Genomic DNA, 23,593 nt, shown 5'->3' with positions numbered 1-23,593 from the left:
AGATTCAAGAAACACACAACAAAATCAGAGAATCAATGATGCCTTCAGTTACAATCAGAAACATCATTATTAGACAATAGAACATGAAACCTCGTAAAAATAAAGTATTCGGGGTGTCTGTGAACAAATAGTAATACAGTTAAAACTCATTTTATAAACAATACGACCACAATAATTCCTGAACGGTCATGGTCCTCACATAACGCCTATGTCCACATTGATATACGATTACTATACAGCATCCCACTTTACTTCATACTACCGTGTAGGATTTAACAGGGCCCTGTTAACTTAAGTTATTGCCTTCATTAAATAAATGCAAAGATGATTCCAACTAGCGGAACGGTGGACGACTGGTTAGAGTGTCAGCCTCACAGTTCTGAGGACCTGGGTTCAATCCCCAACCCCGCCTGTGTGGAGTTTGCATGTTCTCCCCATGCCTGCGTGGGTTTTCTCCGGGCACTCCGGTTTCCTCCCACATCCCAAAAAACATGCATGCTAGGTTAATTGACAACACTAAATTGCCCGTAGGCATGACTGTGAGTGCGAATGGTTGTTTGTTCCTATGTGCCCTGCGATTGGCTGGCAACCAGTTCAGGGTGTACCCCGCCTCCTGCCCGATGACAGCTGGGATAGGCTCCAGCACGCCCGCGACCCTAGTGAGGAGAAGTGGCTCGGAAAATGGATGGATGGACGATTCCATCTAATGTATTGTTATTAGATTCAATGTATTTAGTTCTAATTTGATTTATTGCAAATTCTGAAAGCATTGTTACCTCAAATCTAGTTTAGTTCTTTGCATTATGTCAAATAAATGGAATGCATGTCTGGATTATTTAAAAAAAAAATTCTTTTTGGTAACCCTTTTTTTTCACTTTTTAAAGTTTACTTCAGCATTTACTTTTGAGCTGTTTGCAAATACCCAGTGACTACAAATATAATTTATAAACAACTGGCAAATATTTCTTTAATCTGTCTTCAATCATATTAAACATAAGTATCCAAAAAACAAATTGTGGCTTGTTAGAATGCTGAGTGGCAAGTAACTCTGGGAAACCAGTATAGCCACAATGGCTGGTGAGCAAAAAAAAAATGTCAAGCCCTGCTTGTTTCTTCCACGTCATGCAGTCATTGGTCAGTAGACATGTCAGGCATTCCACACAGCATAGTAATTCATAGGTTGGAGAACAGCGAGGTCTCAAACCTTGTCCAGTGGTTTACTTTTAGTCTTCACCTCATATTTTGTATTTTATTTTCCTGTGAGATGCTGGATGAATGGATGTTGACCAATACATTGTATTGTACTTTGGCTTAGCTTCCATTAAGTTACTCATTTTAGATGACTGATTTCATCCTGATCTCACAACATTTTGGCATTTATTCCATATGAGGTGTCCACAAGAGGATGAAGAAATATGATGTGTCATCTGTAGGCAAAAACAGTCAATTCTTTATTTTCAGTTAATTTCTCACAAATTTAATCTGACTGCTTCCAGTAAATCATCCTCCCTCGCACAGATGGACTATATCTTGGAATGTGTTCCTGTGTTGCTATGGCCATGATGGCTTTGTGAAGATTAGATTTAATACAGCAATACAATACAATATAACACTATCCAAAAAAAATAAGAATGCCCCCCCCCCCAAATCTGCTATTTGTGTTGTCATTTCCTTAGTGACTAACCAAGGTCATTGGTCAGTCCAAATGCAAATCAATTCAAGCAATTGGGCGGCATGCCTCGCCCACTTCATGGGACCATTGGTCAGGATAGATGTCAATCATTACGTTTGGCACACTGATTAGTCGGCATGTCTCCCCTGGTTCATTTAGACATTGGTCAGTGTCGATTGATTGACGTGCCCATCGTATTCAATGCAGTCATTTGCCAGTCTAGATGCCAATAAGTACAGGCAGCACCATAATTGGTCGGCATGTCTTTCCAACCTCATGCAGTCATTAGTCAGTCTAAATATTCATCATTATGTGTAGAATAATGATTGGTCCGCATGGCTCCCCCACTTCATGCCGTCATTTGTCTACGTCAGTCTGTAATTGGGTCAGAGTGTCTCACCCACTCCATGCTGTCATTGGACAGTCTACATCTTAATCACCCTGCACCAGTTTACACTAGTTCATGAAGTGCAGTTCATGCTTCTAGGACCTAATGCTGAATATAAATTATATTTGTCCGAATCAGCATCAGAATCAGAATCATCTTTATTTGCCAAGTATGTCCAAAAAACACACAAGGAATTTGTCTCCGGGAATTGGAGCCGCTCTAGTACGACAACAGACAACAGAGGCATTTGTGGGGTAAGTGGCTCTGGAAAAACCTCACAAGGACTTAAATTAAATTGAGTTAGTCATTTAATTACTAATTACTATTAATTTAATGCATTATCTGTCATGAGCCAAGTTAGTTAGTTGTCTTTTGTGGTGAAAAGCAACAGGAGCGTGCCTCTGCAACAAGTCTCCTCTTTTAAGGAGGCATGGGGGCGGGCTGGGGGCAGGAATGTAAATCCAAGGGGGAGATTAGAGGCAGCACACTGTGATGTAAAGTCCTCCTTCTCCGCCTCACTGGGTCGAGTCGGGGTGGACTGCACAGCGCAGGAGGGACTGCTGCTCACATGCGCGTCACCTCGGTGCGGTACTGCAAGAGGACGATACCTTCTTCTTATTCTTCTTGTTTTTGGAGGTGGCACGCTCATGTGAAGAGGTGACGGAGCTTCAGGAGCATCGGTCACGGACATGGGTCACATTGATGGTGCCACTCTACTAGCGTTTGGCGCCGCCATGTGTGCGGCTCTGCTGTGCGACTCTGGTGCCAGCTTCATCAGGACCGCACACGGGATGGACGCATCACAGTAGGTTCTTCTTACCTTACCCACTTGGTTGGTATTCAAATAATGTCCATTATCGATAGGTGGGTAGACAGACTGTTGGAGTGAGGAATAAGTAGATGGTGTGGATAGGTGCATACATGGATAGATATATTGATATATAGGTGGATGAATGGATGGATGATGTATAGATGGATGGATGAATGGACGGACGACGGATGGATGACTGGACAGATGGATGATGGATGGATTGATTGATAGGTTGGAAGGTAGATGATAGGCAGCGTCTGTCTAATGATTGATAGATGGATAGGTAGGTATACAGATAGGTAGGTAAGTGTTGATAAGTGGATACATGGACGATAGATACTGCAAGTGACGAGACACATTGATTGATTGATTGATTGATTGATTGATTGATTGTTTGATTGGAGGACGTATAGATGGGTGGATAGGTAGATGAATAGGTAGGTAGAAACAGTAAATAGATAAATGGCCAGGTAGATATGATAAATATACTATATTGCCAAAAGTATTTGCTCACTTGCCTTGACTCACATACGATCTGAAGTGACATCCCCTTCTTAATAGATAGGGTTTAATATGACATCGGTCCACCTTTTACAGCTATAAATGCTTTTGCTCTTGTGAAAAGGCTTTCCACAAAGTTCAGGAATGTGTGTAGGGAATTTTTGACCATTCTTCCAGTAGCGCATTTATGAGGTCACACAGTGATGTTGGACGACGAGAAGGCCTGGCTTTCAGTCTCTGCTCTAATACCTCCAAAAGTGTTCTGTAGGGTTGAGGTGGGGACTCTGTGCAGGCCAGTCAAGTTTATCCATCCATGTCTATGGAACTTGCTTTGTGCATTCGTGCACAGTCATGTTGGAAGAGTAAGGGACTATCCCCAAACTGTTCCCACAAAGTTGGGAGCAATGAATTGTCCAAAAGCTCTTGGTAAGTTGAATGCTTCAGAGTTCTTTTCCCTGGAACTAAGGAGCCAATATTTTGGACAATTCCAAAATATTCTTTGTAATATTCTTTGACAACCAGTTCAGGGTGTACCCCGCCTCCTGCCCGATGACACCTGGGGTAGGCTCCAGCACACCTGCGACCCTAGTGAGGAGAAGCCGCTCAGAAAATGGATGGATGGATATTCTTTGTGGGAACAGTTCTTCCATTTCTAATATGGCTGTGCACCAGTGCACAAAGCGAGGTCTATAACGACATGGATGAAAGAGTTTTGTGGGGATGAACTTGACTGGCCTGCACAGAGTCCTGAAATGAAATGAAAAGCCCCACCTTTGAAATAAATTAGAGCGGAGACTGAAAGCCAGGCCTTCTCGTCCAACATCAGTTTGTGACCTCACAAATGTGCTTCTGGAAGAATGGTAAAAAAATTCCCATTAATTGTATTGATTATATGTAGCCAATAGTTGGGGCATTTCATGCTTTTTTGTCCTGTTCGGCTATTAGGTCAAGTAGAATGGAGGATCTGTATCCCTTTTATGCCGGAACAGTTTTACTGTGTCACAGTGGAGTTGTTAAGCTTCTGCTGTGGTTTATTAGTATTATAATTGAAGTTGATTGAGAATCAGTCGGCGGCACGGTGGACGACTGGTTAGAGCGTCAGCCTCACAGTTCTGAGGACCCGGGTTCAATCCCCGGCCCCGACTGTGTGGAGTTTGCATGTTCTCCCCGTGCCTGCGTGGGTTTTCTCCGGGCACTCCGGTTTCCTCCCACATCCCAAAAACATGCATTAAATGGAGACTCTAAATTGCCTGTAGGTGTGAATGTGAGTGCGGATGGTTGTTTGTTTGTATGTGCCCTGCGATTGGGTGGCCACCAGTTCAGGGTTTACCCCGCCTCCTGCCCGATGACAGCTGGGATAGGCTCCAGCACGCCCGTGACCCTAGTGAGGAGAAGTGGCTCAGAAAATGGATGAGAATCAGTCGAACAGAACAAAGTTTCTAGAGGAGAGAGAGAAACAAAGACAAAAGACAAGGCACTAATTGTATACAGGATGAGAAAATTAAGTCATTACATTATCCACAACATTGAAACATTAAATATGAGTGTTGCATGGGGCTGTAGTGCTACAGCCTATGAGGGAAGTACAGGACAAGATAGAACAGGACAAGGACAGGAGAAGAAGCATACAGGACAAGGCTTGTGAACCCGGCTGTACCACTGAAGTGTGGTGGGCTTGACTATGTAAATTATAAAAGTCTATAGGAAGAGAGTATGAGTGAGGTGATACACAATCAATTTGCATATTGATGAGTTATTTGTCGCAATAAGTGAGTGGCCAGTGAAAGAGTCCTGCGTGCGGACACACGCAAGTGAATTGACACCGTTTCACATGCAAAAAGACTGACAGAAGTGTCCTGTAATTGCTGTGCCCGGACCGCGGAGGCTGAGAACCCCACCCAATCAATCGAGGGGCGGGATCGGACCCAGTGGTCCACCCGAGACCGGCCCGGTGGATGGGACGGGACACCCAGGGCGGTCCGAGGCGCCCCTACAACTGGCTACCCGTTGGGGTCTGCAGGGACCCAATGCCAACCACCCCCCCAGGCCCAGACGCCCCCCCCCCCCCCCCCCAACATGCAGGGCCCGTCTGTTCAATTAAACAGAATATACCTTTTAGTATGTATCAATAAAAGAGTTTGGTTTATCTTGACAGGCCTTGAAGTTGCTTTGAACAGCGCATGCTGCAAGCCATTAAAATCGTGAACAGATCATACAGTGTGTTCTGGAACATCATGTAAATGATCGAAATGTTTTTGTTTCCTCAGCGAGTGTCCCGACAACAAAATCCTAACCGTGGAGTATCCCTGCGTCCGAGCTGGAGGGAAGAGCAGTAAATGCTTCAGGTAAGATATCCTAGTGATATTCCTTTAAAGCACCCTGGCCAAGAATTTCCAGGTTCGCCGTACCCCCACCCCCAAATAGTGCATTCCCACAAAGGGTAAAAAAAGAACAAAAAGAAATCATCTTTAAAAGCATAGCGGCTTTGAAGAAGTCCACTTACGAGACATTAACATGATCATAATTCATGCTTCTGCGTTCCAGGATGCATTATGTAACCTCACTATCATGTCCATTTGATATTTGACAGCAGAGGATGTGATTCGTTGCTTTTATTGCTCTCGTCTCACACAGGAAGAAGTGGGAAAATTAAACAAACTCGTCGTTTTGAGGGCATATCCACCCGCACTTTACATTAGTAGATATCAAAGGACTCACGTTAGCTTCTTCTGTTAGCTGTGTGCTAATGAATTTGAGGTACATTAGTTGTGTGAAAGCCACTGTTAGCTGTTTATTTTCTTTTAGCTCTGCAAACATTTTAGCTGTGTACTAGGCTTTGTTAGCTTTCTGCTAATGATTTAGCTCTCTATTAGTGCTGTGAAAGCCTCTACTAATTGCGTGTTAGACACCAATAGACATTTTAGATTTTCTTTTAGCTGTTGGCTAACTATGTAGCTGTGTGATGGGCTGTTTTAGTTGTGTGCTAAGGATGTAGCCTTGCTTTAGCTGAGTGACTGTTCTGTTTCCTGTGTGTTAGCTACTAAAATGAAACTAAAAATGTCATATTTTTTTGTTTTTTTTCTTAGCAGGTTTCCAACTCTCTAGCTCTGTGACAGCGCTGTTGTAATGATTTAGCTCCTAATCATGTAGCTGTGTGATAGCCTCTGGTAGCTAAGCGCTAATAATTTAGCACCATGATCAGAAAATGGATGGATGGATGGATAACTTGATCTCAAAAGTGAGTAAAGATAATGTACAAGTAATTGACATTTGACAGTATAAGTTCCATTTACTGCTCTGTGGTTATCATCACACCTCCTCCTGGTTGTTGAATTCAATGCAGATTTATGTCGGAATGACAAGCGCATGGAGCTTCCCACACGCCAGGGGAACACGTCAGTGAGTCCTTTTATTGTTTAGATAAGTTCCCCTTGAAGGCAAAACTGGCTGGCGTTTAGTCAGGATGGTCTCACAGTCGCGGTCGGACTGCATCTTGTTTGCTTTCTTGGCCTGTTGAAAGACGTATGACTCCGCGGGAGGCGCTTTTACATGAAGATGGATGGATGTGTTATTTTTTTCCCTCTTGGATCAAATTGTTCTTTTTTTTTTCCCAAATAATAGCTCACGTCTGATGGGTTGAGATGGGTTTATTTGGGGCCTGGTTGAACTGGATGAAACCAGGAGCATACACCTGGTAGACCAATGAAGCAAAAGCAGGAGAAACATCTGTTTTATAATATAAAATATTACACTTTTTACCGTGATTTTGTTGGCACTTGCTACTTAAATCAGTTCTCTTATCAATCTAGTATTATTCCATTTTCTAGCTCATGATATTCAAATCTTGTTCCATGAAAAGACAGGTTGTCGAGGGCATTCTGAAGCAGCAGGTGGCGCTGTAACCCATAGCCATTAGGCTGTTTGAGCCAAGTCATTCACTAAAAAGTTGCTATAACAACAAGAGAAACATGAAAAAATATGTGCCAGTCGGCTTATTTCTTTCACTTCATGCAGTCATTTGTGTCAATAATAATAATCTAGTCTAGTCTACACACCAATCTTTAAGCTCATCTCATTTATTGGTCATCACTTGATGATGTCTTTATGCTCAACTCCCTGATTGCTAGGTATGTCTCTCAATGCATACACTCATTGGTCAGTCTACATGTCAATCAATATGATCCAACACCAGTTTTGCCACAGTTACCTTGAAAAAGTAATTTAGTTACTTTACTGATTACTTGGTTTTAATGCAGCCAAGTTGTACTTTTTTAGTTACATTCAACAGCTGCAGACAAGACCGCCTCAACATAACGACAACCGCTTTTGCCAATACGTAATTGGTTCATAATTGTATATTTAGCCTTCAACTAAAGAGGGCTATTCATTGTGATGAGCTGATTATTAGTCAACAATAGCCAGTCTCAGAATATCAGAAAATGGTTTATTTCTATTGTTTCTATTATAGTCAATATCTTGTTTCTAGTCATTACCTCTTTTATTATGTTTTTCATTTGTTTATTTCTGCTCATTCCTTTTTTTTTTACCAGGGAAAAAAGGTTGTATTTAATTTTCTATTTAATTAAGTATTTAAATTCAAATAACTACTATTTTGTTGTGGCTTAAGTGCATGTATTCTTGATTTTTGTTTTTACTATGGTAGAGTTTATTGCAACACAAAATACTGTAGTTGTCGTGTAACTGTCACCTGCTTCACTGTCTCTGTGTGACAGAGCTCTTTAATACAGAGCATAATGATAGTATTCGCGCATTAAACGGACTCTGTCTGAGTGCATAAAGGGAAAATGCAATGAGTGGTGACAAACAGCAGCAGAGGCTAAGGTTAGCTGCTTCACACACACCCTTAGCCAAATATTCATGAAACTTGAGAGGTTTGATTCAAACCATGGTATTTTGTCAATCATTCAGAAAAGCTTAGTAATCATTTGGCTGCCTAAATTTAGTTTTCTTTTCCTCTCCTGTCGCTCCTTTCTCTTCTGACAGCCCTATGTTCCTCCAAGACTGTGGAGCTACAAATTAGTTGCTGAGTTAGTTAGTTTGTGAATACTACCAGGTGAACTGAACCATTTTGCAATTTAGCAAGGTGGGTGTAGGTAGTCTCAGACAGTTTTAATTTGATTAAAGCAACATTATTAATGAACTTTCATAGAAGATTTATTTTATTTTAACATTTATGACATTAGTTTTTAAAACTGACACCTTGAAATAAAAGAAAATATCTGCAAAACTGAACAAAAGTCCGGCCACCCCACATGTGTTTGGGGCCCTGGTAAACATTTCAATTTCCCCCCCACTTCAACGCCCTGGATCAGGGGTGTCAAACCAATTTATGTTGCGGGCCACACTGTAGTTACGGTTTCCCTCAGAAGGCAATTATGACTGTGACACCATAAAAATCTTTAATCGCCTCATCATATTTACACACGAAATGTATGAACTAGTTTTGGAATCAGAAATCAAGGGGAATGGGTTTTTCAACTATTATTAATGTTTGGTAACACAAAAATGGTTACAATATCTCAACGTTATCATTTATGATATATGACAATTGGAAATTTTGGAACAGAATTAACAAGAATCATGGAAGTTGACACACATGATTTTGCCTTTGCGGGCCACATAAAATCATGTGGCGGGCCGGATCTGCCCCCTGGGCCTTGAGTTTGACACCTGTGCCCTAGATGGAAGAAGAAAGCAAAATATTTTTACTAAAGAAAATGACAAAAATTGTAATGCACTGTGGCTTGGTTAAGTAACTTTAATCCGATAACCGGTCTGGAAAAAAAAAAAAAAAAGGTTGTCATTTTAGACTAAGTAACGCATTACTGGCATCACCGTCTAACACATTATGTTAAGCAGTGTAAGTAGGAACCCCTCATAGTGTAAACAAGGCCTTAGCTAGATCCTACTATGAACTAGGATGTGCTAACGCAACACACATGTCAGTAGAACATACACAAATGTAAATGTTACAGTGGCGACATGTTTCAGAGTTGCGAGGGGTCCACTCAACACTTTCACATAAGTCATTCCAGGAGCGCCTCCAGAGAGAAAGAGAGAGCATGTGAGTGATGCTGTTAAACTGCATTTGACTCGGAACCGGTGAGTCCAGTCATCGCCCGAAGCGCCGGATCTATTTTTCTGTGTGATTGGCATTGACGTGTTAAGCGTTTCGAAGCGGCCGGCCTGGCCTCTGTCCAAATGGCCTGGCTAATTACGCCACTTATGGCGCTTCAATTACCCTCACCTACGAGCTCTCTTGACTCGGGACGATTACACGACACCTTCTGTCATGTTGTACGGCTGCTGTGTTGCTCCACATGGCCAAGTTTGACCTAAAATTATTCAAATAATTCCACTAAAATATGTTGCTATTAATAACACTTACTTGTATTTCATCTTTCTGCTCTCAACTATGGTGGCACCATCTACACTTATTCAAGTGTAGATGGGGTAGAGGCGTATTTTTGGAATGACATTTCTGGAATATGTCGAGTGAAAGTGGAGTTTAAAACTAAATAAAAAGGACTACAGTTAATCGCCACGATTCATGGTTCCCTTTTCACAAAGTGACCTAACATGTTTTCTTCCCGCAGAACTGATCGATCCTCAGCTATTCACTGAAAAACTCACCCATTTGCAGCTTTCAGTCTCGTTTCTGCAACTACCTAAGACACAAACACAGCAAACAATGTTTCTTCTCCTACGGTTTTATGAGATCACGTGTGATCACGCGAGATATGCTCCAGCATAGTGAGGATAAGCGATACGGAAAATGAATGAATGAAATAATCTGTAAACCATTTATGATTTTATTATATTATTATTATTATTTTATTTTACGATGTAAATGAGTTTTAAATATATTACAGTATTTAGGCATTATAGTATCCCCCGTGAATAGCAGCTGATTACTGTATCATGGAAGAAATGCAGAGAAACGGCAATAACCAATGAAGCAAATCAAAAACATGGTCGCACATGACAATGTGTCGTGACCACATGTCAGAGTCAACCTGAGTCGATGTCACATGTAAGATCATGTTAATTCTGAACGTTAGCGTCTATGCGGAGAGCTATGTACACTTACTGTTTGTTTTCCTGACGAGGAAAAAACCAGTATGCATTTAAGGGAGGCATTTATTTATCTTAAGTGGATGATGCGCAACAGGACAAATTGGGTCACAGGACAATATATGAGGCAATACGCTATAGAGTATTTAAAGTTATGGTGTCAAAACAACTTTATTCTGACTGTTTAAAACAGGCCAAGGTGGCTGACGGGTTAGCACGTCTGCCTCACAGTTCTGAGGACCCGGGTTCAAGTCCAGCCTCGCCTGTGTGGAGTTTGCATGTTCTCCCCGTGCCTGTGTGGGTTTTCTCCGGGTTCTCCGGTTTCCTCCCACATCCCAAAAAGATGCATGGTAGGTTAATTGAAGACCCTAAATCGCCCATAGGTGTGCATGTGAGTGTGAGGGTGAGTGTGAATGGTTATTTGTTTATATGTGCCCTGCGATTGGCTGACGACCAGTTCAGGGTGTACCTCAGCTCTCACCCAGGGATCGCTGGGATAGGCTCCGGCATGCCCGTGACTCTAGTGAGGATAAGCGGTACGGAAAATGGATGGATGGATGGATGGATGGTTGTTTTGTGTGATATATTCAGCTTTTGCAGGTGACAGAACCCCCCACCCCCCAGCCCCCACACCCCCACCCCCCGAAATCCGAGTGATTCAGAACCAGAGTGTGGATGTTAGATATGTTATATTTCTTTATCCTTTGAGTATTTTGTAGTTAATTTGATACCCTGTTTTAGGGAACTTGATTATCATGCTCTCTTGCTGTCAAGGTCCTTCTTTGCAGCACTCTCATTGTTTTGATGGTTTCCTAAATCAAAATGCAATGTTTTTGTCTCCAAGGACTTTTGCAGCGTCAAAATGGAGTGAACCCCCTTGCCACCCGTTTACAAAACAACCACTTTAGTTCGCATTCTGTGGTTTTCTCAGCAATGAGGCCAAAAATCGACTTTTTTAACATTCTCATTGTTGTGGTCTTTTCTTGCTCGTATTACTTGGTGTTGGCAGGAGGCCACGAGTGTGCATGTTGCGTCTGCCTCCAAATGTTTTGTATTGTCAGGATGATGATGGTAGTTTTTTTTTTTTTTTTTGCGTGCATATGTGTGGCTAAACAGTCTCAGCTGTGGAAGGCTCTTGCATTTGGAGAAAACATCAAGACAACAAGCTTGGCTTTGTTTTGAGTGACGCATCCTAAAACTAGACCCCACACAAAAACAGTAATTGAAGGCAGTGCCAACACATTAAGATTTTAATATTCAGACTACTGGAGTCGGACGTCTCAATGGAAGAGTAAATGTGACGACAGCACTACACTGTAACAAATATAATAAACAAAACAAAAAAACAGAGGAAAATGTGCAAAGGAACAAGATTAGTTGAAAGAATTCAAAGGCCGACAATAATGAGATAATGTTACAGTTAATGGAAAACAGGTTGTTTTGGCCATTGTTCACACAATAAAAGCATTTTGTAGATACTGTATAATGATTCGGTTCTGTATAAATAGAGGACAAAATTAAACAGGCAATTTTCCACCTTCGGAAGTAGTACAGTACAGGTGTGACAGAGGCGGGATGCCATCTGTGTGTAAGGGAACTCCAAAATGCCAGGAGAAGGGAATGAAGTTTAACATTCCTGCCCTGTTCCGTTGAAAGCAATATCGCTCCTTGATGGGGATGTCCAGTTGGGATTGTCCACCTTTGGAGGTCGCAAAAGGGAATTCTGCAATAGTCCATCTTTGCTTGGTTCCATGTTAAAGGCAAAGGTGGATAAATAAGTCTTCAGTATTTTTGCGGGATCTCTGGGTAAAGGAGGCCCCCCAACGTTGGGGTACTAAAAGGTGGTTCGGCTTGGATAGTTTGTGACCGTTTGGAATTCAATTTACTCATACATATATCAAATTTCCAGAAAAAAAAGAAAAATGTAGCACTTTATTGTATAAAAACATAATAGAACTTAATAAAAGAGTATGTAAAGAAAGAAACTGGTTTTATAAAGTGTCATTAATGTACCTTACATACTGTCGTATTTGTGTTTGATGTGTGCCTTTAAGGGGCATGGACTAGTGAGGTTTAAGAGCGGGAATCTGGTTGCAGCTCCTTGCGAGTGCTTTCAATTTGTATTTGTGTCTTTTAGTGTTTTTTCTGAGAGTGTATCAGTGACTGTGGCTGTCGTTACCCACATGCGAGGGCTTTACAGTCCCTTAAGTGCATGCTTCATTTTTTTCTCACTTCCCACCAGTGGTGGCGGATCTGAAGCTCGCTCGTAACTAAAAATGTTGGCCTGCAATACAAAAATTACCAAAAATTGACCAAGCGTCGGCTCGTAACTTCGAAAAACTCTTAAGTTGAGCCACTCGTAAGTCAAAGTATCACTGTCTGTGAATGCTGAGTCACACAGAATTCACTAATTTATTTACTTGTTGTTTGAAAGCTCTGACATCAGAATGGCCGAGCTAACAAGTCACTTTGGATGAGAAAAAGCAGATATTTTGGGTTCTTAATGACCTCTAAAGAGCTCTTCTGGTTCGGGTCTATGGCGACGTGAGGTCGACCTTACACTTTAACCGCAATCGCTTCCTGTCTTGACTCATTAGGGCGCCCGTGCAGGGTTTCCCCCCTCTGAACATACCCAGGAAGCGTTCCCATGCACGTCAAGTCTGGACTCTGTCGCCATCAGGGATACTTTAGATGCATTCATATCCTCACTGGTGTAGGAATGTCTGCCAGGAGTTTCCATCCTGTATCCCTAAAGGAAAGATTCTGGATTTTGTGTGTGTGTGCTTTGCATGAGTGTGTGTTGGCGTATCCAAACACTTACATGTGTCGTTTAAGAGTTTTGATGTGCAGTCAGCAAACAATTTTTAGGAATCTGGGAATAATGCACTTTGTTCTCTGTGGCTCATTTGATACCTAAACCTCAATCTGATATTCCTCTAAACATATTATATTATACTCAAATATGTCAGCGTTCTCTCATTCGTGTCTATTTCCACTCATAAATGACCCAAAAAAACAACCTCTCTTCGATCCTACCAGTTTTCTTTCCCACGTGTCAAAATGTCAAATTAGAACCTGGCATGCCATGTTTGTTTTGCTGTCCATTTGGCACTTGAGCAATCACCATTCTTATGTGTTCACACATGACCAAACAATCTACACAGTGGGGGGGGGGGAGGGGGGACAAACTAGTGTTTGATTAAAACAGACTAAAGGGTTGTAAAAGCTCCTTTGTCTTGGTTTTTATTCCGCACTCGCTCAATCACAATTCTGCTGTGTTCACAAGTGACCAAATGTCACACAGTTTGATGAAAAAGGTCTAAAAGGTGCGAGTACACTATGTCATTATCTTTGTCTCGTTTTCTCTTCGGCACACAAGAAATTTCGATTCTGCCGTGTTCACACATGACAGAACAAAAACTAAATAAATAAATACAAATTGCACTGAGGGAGAAAGCAAATAACACTAACTAAACCAGACTAAACAATGCTGGTATGAAAGCATCTTTATCTAGCTTTCTATTTGGCACTTGAGCGATCATGATTCTGCTGTGTTCAAACATGACCAAATAAACCAGTCCAAGTGTGATAATGAACTGGAGTTTGATTAAAACACACGAAGCGGTTGTAGTACGAAATCATCTTCGTCTTGCTTTCGATTCAGCACTCGAGCAATTGCTTTTCAGGGAGTGAAAGAGACGGAAACAAAACATTGTTGACAACTATAGTAATGGTCGGTACAAAAGCAAATAACTGAGTGTACTTAAAGGGAATATCCCTTTAAGTACGCTGCCACATGATGACATGCTAACTGCATACAAGTTAACCACACACAAGCTATACATAAATAAATGCTACACTGGCGGTCTTATATTATTGAACGATCAGCTGTACTTTCACTTCCACTTCGCTGTTTTAGGTTGAACCCAGTTTGTCATCAAACCACACCAAGGGAGAACATCTAAGGTTGAATAAAAACAGTACTTTCAATCTGGGATTTGTCAAACATTCAGGGATTATTGTTTGCTAGCTCAGAATGTGTGAGACTGAAACGGTGCGAACAAATACGACACGGAACCTTTGTTGACAACTTGGTTTCTCTTCAGCACTCGAGCAATCACCACTCTCGACCGACAATTTCAAATGTTCAGGGATTGTTGTTTAACATCTAAGATAGAAACTTAAAACAGCTGTGTGGAATATACAGTATTGTGGTTGTTTATTACCATCCATCTCTTGTTGTTGTCTTCCATTGGAAAAACCCTGTTGAATTTAGATCATATCAATTCCAAAGTGGTTGAGTTAGCTCTGGCCACAGTTCTTCACTTAGGTTTGAACTGATCTCCCCCATTGTTGATCACATGAATGACTTATTGTCTTATTGCCTTTAAACCCTCCTTGGCAGAGGTGATAAATAGCACAAAACCCAACTAAAGCAAACCAAAGAGAATTTTATTGTCCGCTATCTGTGTGTCAACAGTGGTCTTTTCCAAACACTTAGTTCATGATTTACTCACCGTACAACCTATTATGGTGACCACTTGCTTACTCATTGTTTTCTGCGGAAAGTACCCTGGGGAATACCAGTGCGGTCAGTGAATGTTGTTATCGTTGGCTCAGTTTTAAGACTTCCAGTGCACTGTGGATTTTGACTCTTTTTGTGTTTAAGTAACCTGTAGGAGGTTAGCATTTTCTCAAATGTAAATAATTTAAAGGTAAAAGTAACTTTTTTTTAATAGCTTGTGTACAAATAGTTTGGTTTCTGGAATGGCTGCACTCCCATAAAGTGTGAAATTACACAACAAAATAAGTCTTTTGTGAGCTTCCTAGCTCCCAAAATTGTGTCTGTGACTGAGCCTCAATTTAGTCAAATTGTAATATCCCATTTAAATTTTCTCTCTGGACGAACATCTGCCAGTCTCAGTCTAACCTGTCTCAGTCTAACCTGTCTGAAAGCACGCTAAAGGCAAAAGCTAAGCAGAGCCGCATTGAGTTTTGTTGGACGCACAGATTAGCGTTAGCTGACCCCATTAGCTCCTGATGAACTGGGCCAGGGGTGGGGGTGGTATTTGCGTTTGGCTAATATCACACTTTGACAACCACTGATTTTGTGGAAGAGCATTTAATTGTACTGCATGTCACTGTACGTCACATAGAAGAACAAAGATACATTATTTTTAGTCAATAAATACAAATATTCGTAATAATTAAGATAAACTAGATAATGTCCCTTGGCAGACCTGATGATTGGGAATAACTTCCCGACACTAAATGACAAGTGCAATTTGGCGGCATGGTAATGAAGTGCTGTCTCCACCAATACAAAACAATCCATGCTTTTACTGTGCTTCTCGAGAACAAGTAGCCATGCGACTTATTGCAACACCCAGCTCCTTCTCTGGTTGTCATGGTAGCGGAAGTCCTACTCAGTGTTGGCCCTGCTACAGTGCCTCATTTGCAAAAGACAGGGCAGTGCCCTTAAAACAGGCTAATTTCAGTGACACTAGAAAAATAGAGTGGCGAGTGTGTAATGTAATTCCTGATCCTTGGGGTATTTTGACGAAAGCATGTCACGGACATGTTCTAAAGACACCTGGGAAACTGAAAAAAAACCATAATAGGTCTTTTAAAGGTGGTTCGTCATGTGTAACCACAAATGCTTTTCTCATGCCTTGCGAGTGAGTCGTTTTTTGGTTAGTGGTGGTCAATGTCAAATGTTCCTCAGCGACTGGGACAAAGTGTGCACCTGGTCGACATCTCCAGCTCTATGACTTCCTGTCCCCACACACTCTGATTTGTCGGGCAAGAGACACAAGCCAGAAGTCCGTCTAGTAACTGGAGTGTTAATGGCGGGTCAGGTGGGGTAAACAATGTGTTTCACAAGTGTGACACTCGCGGCAAGCAGATGAGGTCATCAGAGGTTGTCGGTCAGGCGTAAATCTTGTCTTTTGAGACTGAAATGTCAAGGCCTGCGGGCAAAGTATACGTCCTACTGACTCTAGTCCCCAGTAATAACACTGAGGGAAAGCATAACCAGAGTAGCACGAAGACTTCTGGCAAGGCCAAATCATAGTCGTTTGGATCAGTAACAAAGTAAAAAACCTTAACAGATAAACTGCCTCTTATATATAAATGTATTTTACCTTTAAGATTCATACACTTTCAATTCATAGTTAGCTGTAGCTGATCCCAGCTAACTTTGGGTGAAAGGTGGGGTGCAACCTAGACTGGTAGCCAACTAATCGTATGGACATATAGACAGTCACACCATTCACACTTATAGTCACACCTAAGGACAATTTTGAGAAACCTAGCATGCATGTTTTTGGAATGTGGAAGGAAGCCGGAAAATCTGGAGAAAACCGACACAACATTAATCAAACATGCTGCCAAGATTCATGCACTATCCATTGAGAAATGTTAACAAAAAGGAAAGTTCCCAGCAATTTTTCACATTTGGCAGCCGATAAAAAAAAAAGAAAAAAAAACGCTTCGACGCTCAACTGACATGGAAGGGGGGATACAGTTTACCTGTTTTTTTGTTTGTTTGTTTTTTTACTCCAGGGGCAGCGTCAGAAGCCACTTCCGAACTGCCTTAAAAAAGTTCTCTTCCGACTTTTTTCAAGTCACGGTTTTGTATTAACAGGACCGGGAGTATGAAGATGACGCAGCATTTTTCTGCCATCGGAGGTTATGTGAAGCCACTTTCATACTTTTTTTTTTTGTCTTTTTATTAGGTCGCTGTTCTGTATAAATTGCACTGACATGGAATGGTGAATGAATGTTACTTGACATTTTGACATCTTTGGAAGTACTGTGGTATCAATGGTCTATTTTACACTGACTGTAAAAGCTGGTGTTTTCACCCTTTTTTTAATTAATTTATTTTTTTATATTCTATTTTGGCTGCTTCTCTGTATAAACGGCACCAACATGGAACGATGAGGGACAAAGTTGACCCAGCATCTTTCTGTCTTTGGAGGTAGTATCAGAAGCATCGTTTACAATGCCTGTAAAAACGTTTTCTTCCGCTTTTTTTTCAGGTCGTTGATTTGTATAAACTGCACCATAGGAGAAACAAAGTAGACGCAGAAAGGAATCTTTGGCTTTAGTATCAGTAGCCCCTTTTACGCTTCCTTTAAAATACCTTTTTTGTTTTTGTTTTTTTTACCTTATTCCATGCCAATCTCGTAATTTTCCACCTTTTGTAGTATGAGAATCCCCCTTCAGACTGACTGTCAAAGAAGGCTTATTTTCACCTTATTTTGAGCCACTGTTCTGTATAAATGGCACCGACACAGAACGGTGGGATAAACGTGACCTGGCAATTTTCTGGCTCCGAAAGTGGTGTCAAAAGGCAGTTTAACACTGCCTTTAAAAGTTCTTCTTTTTTTCTGTGTCTTTACCATTCATGTAGAACACTGACATGAAATAGGGAATGCAAGGTTGACCCAGCAATTTTATATCTTCAGCGGTGGTATCAGCCCCTTTCACACTGCCTGCAAAAGCTATGTTTCTGCCTTTTTTATCGGGTCTTTGTTACATACGTTATTAAATGGCACAGACACAGAAGATACATTTTCCGCCATTCAGTATCAAAGCCGAAACAGAGTCGGAACACAAAATGCTCACGTTGTCACCCATCTAACAACCTGAAAAGAAGATGCTGTGTGAAAGCTCAGATTCACAGTTGCAGAGATGGATTCTGTGTAAAAGACAAGAACAAGTTAATGCCCTATCTTCCGTTCTGGCTCTGACGCTCCGGTTTTGAGATGATCCCTGGAATACCTCCAACCCACTTTCCTCATCTCCTTTGTTTTACGGCATTACACTTGGCTTTCACTTCGACTCTCACTTAAAAAAAGGTTGCTAACCTTGCCCTCATAAGCACACATCAGCATCTACAGTAGCAAAATGAGAGCAATTGTAATGAGGCCATGCAGGTCTTCTGGAGAAAAAAAGTGGCTCCACGGCGGATTAGATTGAAAACAAACAGAACTAATGAGTTGTCCAGCTAAGCAAACAGTGCTGGGGGCAAGACACGCTAACAAGACAGTTGAAGAGTAAACGGAAAAAAAAAAGAGACACGAAGACCAGAGACGAGTGTTACAGGCTGACTGGATCCATAATGAATAATGAAGGATAAGTCAGGAAAGTTAAACCACAAAACTTGGAGTTGCCGCGCCTCCTCTGTCCCCCCAATACAACAACAACAAAAACTTTTTAAGCCACCCACTACCTTCAACATGCCAACAAAGAGGTGCACCCTCTTTTAAGGACATGCACCCACTTCAACATCTGGACTCAGGTAGTGCACCACTTTTTTAGGCCACTCAGCCCCTACAAATACTCAAATGAGGAGGTGTATCCGCTTTTTAAGCCATGAACACCTTTTAACATCCCAGTTAAATTGGCAGAGCCAATTTTTAAAACACACACCTTTCCAACACAGTTGGGGCACCCTCTTTTTAACCCATGCATCCCCCTTTAGTATGCCAACTGAATTGTATCAATCAATTAATCCACGCACGACCGTCAACATTATTGCAGAGTCATTAAGCCACACACCCACACCATTAATATCCTGACCGGCTTACACCCCCAAAAAAGGTTGGACAGTTTTTTTATTCCAAACTTTTTAAGCATCGTAGCACATTCAACCAACTGATGAAGTTGGTACACACTGTCTCCCTCCCCCCCAAAAAGTCAGAACAGCTTTTATTGTAACCTTTTAAGCCAAGCACCACCTTCAACATTCTGACTGATGTAGCGCACCCCTAACAGCCCACCTTCATCACCACAACTGAGTGGGCGCACGCTCTCTCCCTCTCACACTCCACACCAAAGAAGTCACACTAGCTTTTATACTGTAGCTAACGTTTTAATCCATGCACCACATCCCGTTTTGCCATTTAGTAAATGGCTGTTTAGGAGAGAAGACAATGCGTGCAACAGAAAGATGAAGACGAGTGATGGAGTAAAAAACGAAGTAAAAGGGAAGCAACAGAAAACTGGGGAGGTGAAGTCGTATAAATGTCTGGCGTTGAAACCCAAAGACAAGGCCAGTGAAAGTGCATTAAAATCAAATATTGACAGCATAAGAGAGCATTCAAGAGAATCGTTGTGTCAGACTGCCGTCGTTTATCGGATTGGCCAACCTCTCCAATTCCCCCCATGGGCAAGTGTCTTTGTTTCATCTGGATGGAAAAATCCCACATGCTTCCAGAGTACTTTCATTCTTGTATTCCCATAGTACACAGTTCATCCATTGCATGTCTATCCACTTGTCTTTTTTTGCTGCGTTTCCTCCTCATTGTTTCTTAATGGGCCCTCTGCTTATCCCTGCATTGGCTTATTTGCTGCAATCAGTGCATATAAAGAAGAAGCCAAGCCCTTTTTGTGCATTGGTTGAAACGTCTTTACTCTGATTGGGTTACAGTGCTCGATCAGGATTGAATATCATATTCTCGACTTTGCGTGTGTGTGCAGGTGCACACCAATGACATCATGAGTGCCAAAGACGAGGCGGTGCGTCATGTTTCCCGCAAATGTCCGCTCCTATTGAGTCTGACAAGAGACGCGAACACGCTTACCCACCAAAAATCCCCCAAAAAGCTTTTATTACAAACCTTTATGTCTAAACTACACATCACCTTCAACATCCCGACATAGTTGGCCCACCCCATTTTTTAAGCCCCACACCACCATCACCATCTTGACTGAGTTAGTGCACCAGCCTCTAAAATGTTGAAGCAATGCACCACCTTAAACAGCCCAACTGAGTTGGCGCACCATTTTCCCCAGCATAACCTCCAATAAGACATTAGTATTTATTGCCAACTTATTGAGTCACGCACCACCGTCGACATCCAAATTGAGTTGGCGCACCCTCTCTTTCCCTCCACATAAAAGTCATTAAGTTTGACATTGCAAACATTTTAGGCCATGCACCACCTTCAACATCCCCACAGAGTCGGCGAAGACCCTCTTCAACACAATGATGGTTTGCAAGTGCTTTTACATGCCAACAGGGGGCGTAGGTATAGCTGTGAGAACAGTAACCTGATCATTTTTCCCACACTTGCTCGATTTTCGTTGAACGGCTCTATCATTCTCCTAATCATTTTACAAGGCCTTTTGAGTCGAGCTTCCTGTCTTTAATGGAGGCCTAATTGTCTTGGTAGGGGCTGTGGACCAAAGGAGTCAGACCCCCAACACCCCAACAAAAGACACATACAAAAACTCCAGTCATCTTTTTCTGATTAGCGCGCACCTGAACGCCCCTATAGAAAGCCACCGTGACAGCTTTTTTTCTTCTTTTTTTTCATACAATGTGGTCTTCATTAGCTGTGTTCAGGCTGTCAGTGTGAATGCCTCAACACAACAAATCAGCAGGCTAATATAACACACTCTTGCCATGCTATTGTTTGCCTTTGGCAAGCAAAGTCGGGTGGTGTATGTATACCCACTTGTGTCAAACTGTCATCTATCACAACTGCACACACTGGGCTAAAATTGGAGAATATGTACTTAATACTTAATATGACAAAAATAAAACACACATTATCTCACCCTGTTGCTGTATCGGTAATATTGTAGGCCTACTCCACAGTCTCCACCTTGCTGCAGCGCAGTTTCTGTTTGTATAAAATTCCTGCCACACTAAGACTATACAGCTATTAATGACAACAATAAACATTCGTGCTAATGTCAGCTGTTGTTGTGCCTTAGCTCTGAACGGTCTCTACTTTACTGTGCAAAGTAGAGACTTTACTCCGTTTTCTCACAATCTCCTCTTGATTAAAATTGTTGCGAAGTTGTAAAATTTGAGGATACACAATGAGAAATTACAAAAAAATACATAAACTAACTTTAGCTTACCCTGTTGCCATGCCTTAGCTGTGGACAATGCAGCGTTACACTCCATAGTCTCCATTTTGTTGAAGCACTCCATTTTCTCACTGTCCTCAGTCTCCTCTTGAATTTGATTGCTGCAATATTGTAATGTATAATGATAGACAGCTAATACTGACAAAAATAAACATGCATGCTACTGTTAGCTGTTGTTGGAGGCTGCAGTATTATACTCCACTGTCTCCACTTTGCTGCGCCACGGCGGCAGTCTCCTCTTGAATAAAATCCTTGCGACATTGTAACGTTTGAGGATACACTACAATAAATTCTAATAAATTATAAACATAAATACACATGGTGACTTCAGCTTATCTTGACTGTGCCATCTCTCTGATAAAATTGCTGCGATGTTGAGGGTTAACATTTGAGGATACAGTACATGACTAACGTTATTGTGTGTGCGTGTGTGTGTGTGAGTGATAGTAAGACACTGAGAGGGTCACTCATGCCAAATTCTTGTGGTGACACTGATCCCTTAGTGGGGTCAGGGGCACATTCCAAATGCTCATCATCTCTGAGGAAGTCACACTCGCTAGTTCTCAACTCTTCTCTTATACTGCTTTTGTGGGGGCTTACTGTTTTTCTTCACGTGATATCTGTTGCATGCGCCACATGCACAGATCTGTTACACTAATTGACAAGCTTAATTTGGTGAAAATTACACCTTTTTGCAGCTTTGAATGGGGACTCAATGTTCTCTTCACATGATGTCCACTGTGGGCAGCACAGTGACCTTGTGGTTAGCATGTCTGCCTCACAGTCCTGAGGTCCGGCGTTCTATTTTTTGGCGGCTTGGTGATGAAGTGATGCCTCCATCGATGAAAATACAATCCAAGCTTTCACTGTCTTTATGAAAGCTCACTTTTTTCTTCATGTGATCTAATAAGTAAATGTTATTCATATAGACATTACAAGGAGAGGACTCACGCTGTGCTTTACATAGCATAACAGTACAGGCTGTCCCAAAAATCACAGCACACATCCTGTTTTTGATTTTGTTTCAGGCATCATTTGACAATTGACAGCTTGGGTTTTGGATTCTTTACAAGCTTATCATTCCCTTGCCCGTGGCTAGCCAATTGACATTGGTGCACCGTTGCAAATTGTCGCCTAGCAAGAGGTTTTTCTGTCTCCAACTGCAGTTCATACCAGTTTCAGAACCTTTACGGCCGGCACGTTGCTCCAATGCATAGTACAATTTAAGCTATCAATAGCAAGTTGGTCGAACTTGGTTCTTGGCAAACCACACAGCGGAAGGCCTCCTACTGCCACTACTGATGAAAACCCCAACTTCTAGAGCAGGCGTTTGCGCAAAGCCAGGGAAGGTCTACCTGGAAGACTGCACTTGAACTCAGCATTAATAAAAACTCAATTCAGCGAAGCGAGTGATAAATCTTTACCCGTACTAGGTTATTCAAAGACTACAAGCGGAAGGTTATAATGCTCGTGCGGAAATTTGTGGATCACTCCTCCACAATCACCAAAACAACCTTCAACTCTTGGAAGACTAGTCACTAGTCTTTAGTCATGAGTCTAGCTTTTATCTCTCTGGTCAAGTAATACACACCCATGTATAATAGGCACCCCCAAAGTTGACCTAAAAATCCCGTAAAATGTTTTACAATGCATGACTTTGCTTCTACCCATAGGATCAAAACATGAAGTATTATCTGTATTTTGTTAGTTTTTTCAAAGAATTATTCTAAAGTTAAGCACTTTATTTGAACACGTAATCCATTTTTTTTAATTTACTGGCTCTTATTTTGAAAACCACAGCCCTACTTTTATTTAGTGAATTAGAAAACTCATAGTTGTACTCATATGTTTGATTACCCAGGCAGAATTTGTAAGATGGGTACAATTTGTTAAAGAAAACACATTTAATTTAATTTTAATGGGATTCAAATTAAACAGTCAAGCATTTCAGAAAAGCATTATCATTAAACAAAACATAACCATAAATAAATTAATGATGGTTGTTGTTCATTCATCAGTCATATTTAAAAAAAAAAAATTCACAAATTCTGCCAGGGTATGTAAATAAGAATAACTGTTCATAAGCACTAGGTGGCGGTGGCATTTTGGATTGAAAGTGTACAGTTTTTTATAACCACTAGATGGTGGCATACATTTATAAAATGTGAACGTTTTTTTCCATTTACCCCTTTACCTATGTATAATGCGCACTATTGACTTTTGACAATTTTTTTTT

General features: G+C 41.4%; 1 protein-coding gene across 1 annotated transcript in view; it reads left to right on the top strand.

Annotated features, from left to right (window-relative positions):
• Positions 1 to 2,593: 2,593 nt before the first annotated feature.
• The window catches only part of LOC133415698 (collagen and calcium-binding EGF domain-containing protein 1-like), a 51,158-nt gene continuing 30,158 nt past the window's right edge, over positions 2,594 to 23,593 (top strand). The window contains 2 exon segments of the mRNA XM_061701980.1: positions 2,594 to 2,865; positions 5,640 to 5,717. Coding sequence (XP_061557964.1) covers positions 2,750 to 2,865; positions 5,640 to 5,717 — 194 coding nt within the window. The 5' untranslated portion in view covers positions 2,594 to 2,749.

Source organism: Phycodurus eques, chromosome 2, assembly GCF_024500275.1.
Source record: "Phycodurus eques isolate BA_2022a chromosome 2, UOR_Pequ_1.1, whole genome shotgun sequence".
In the NCBI taxonomy this organism is placed as follows: Eukaryota; Metazoa; Chordata; class Actinopteri; order Syngnathiformes; family Syngnathidae; genus Phycodurus; species Phycodurus eques.
The sequence above is the reverse complement of the archived record's forward strand: the minus strand, read 5'-3'. Positions and strand labels throughout refer to the sequence as shown.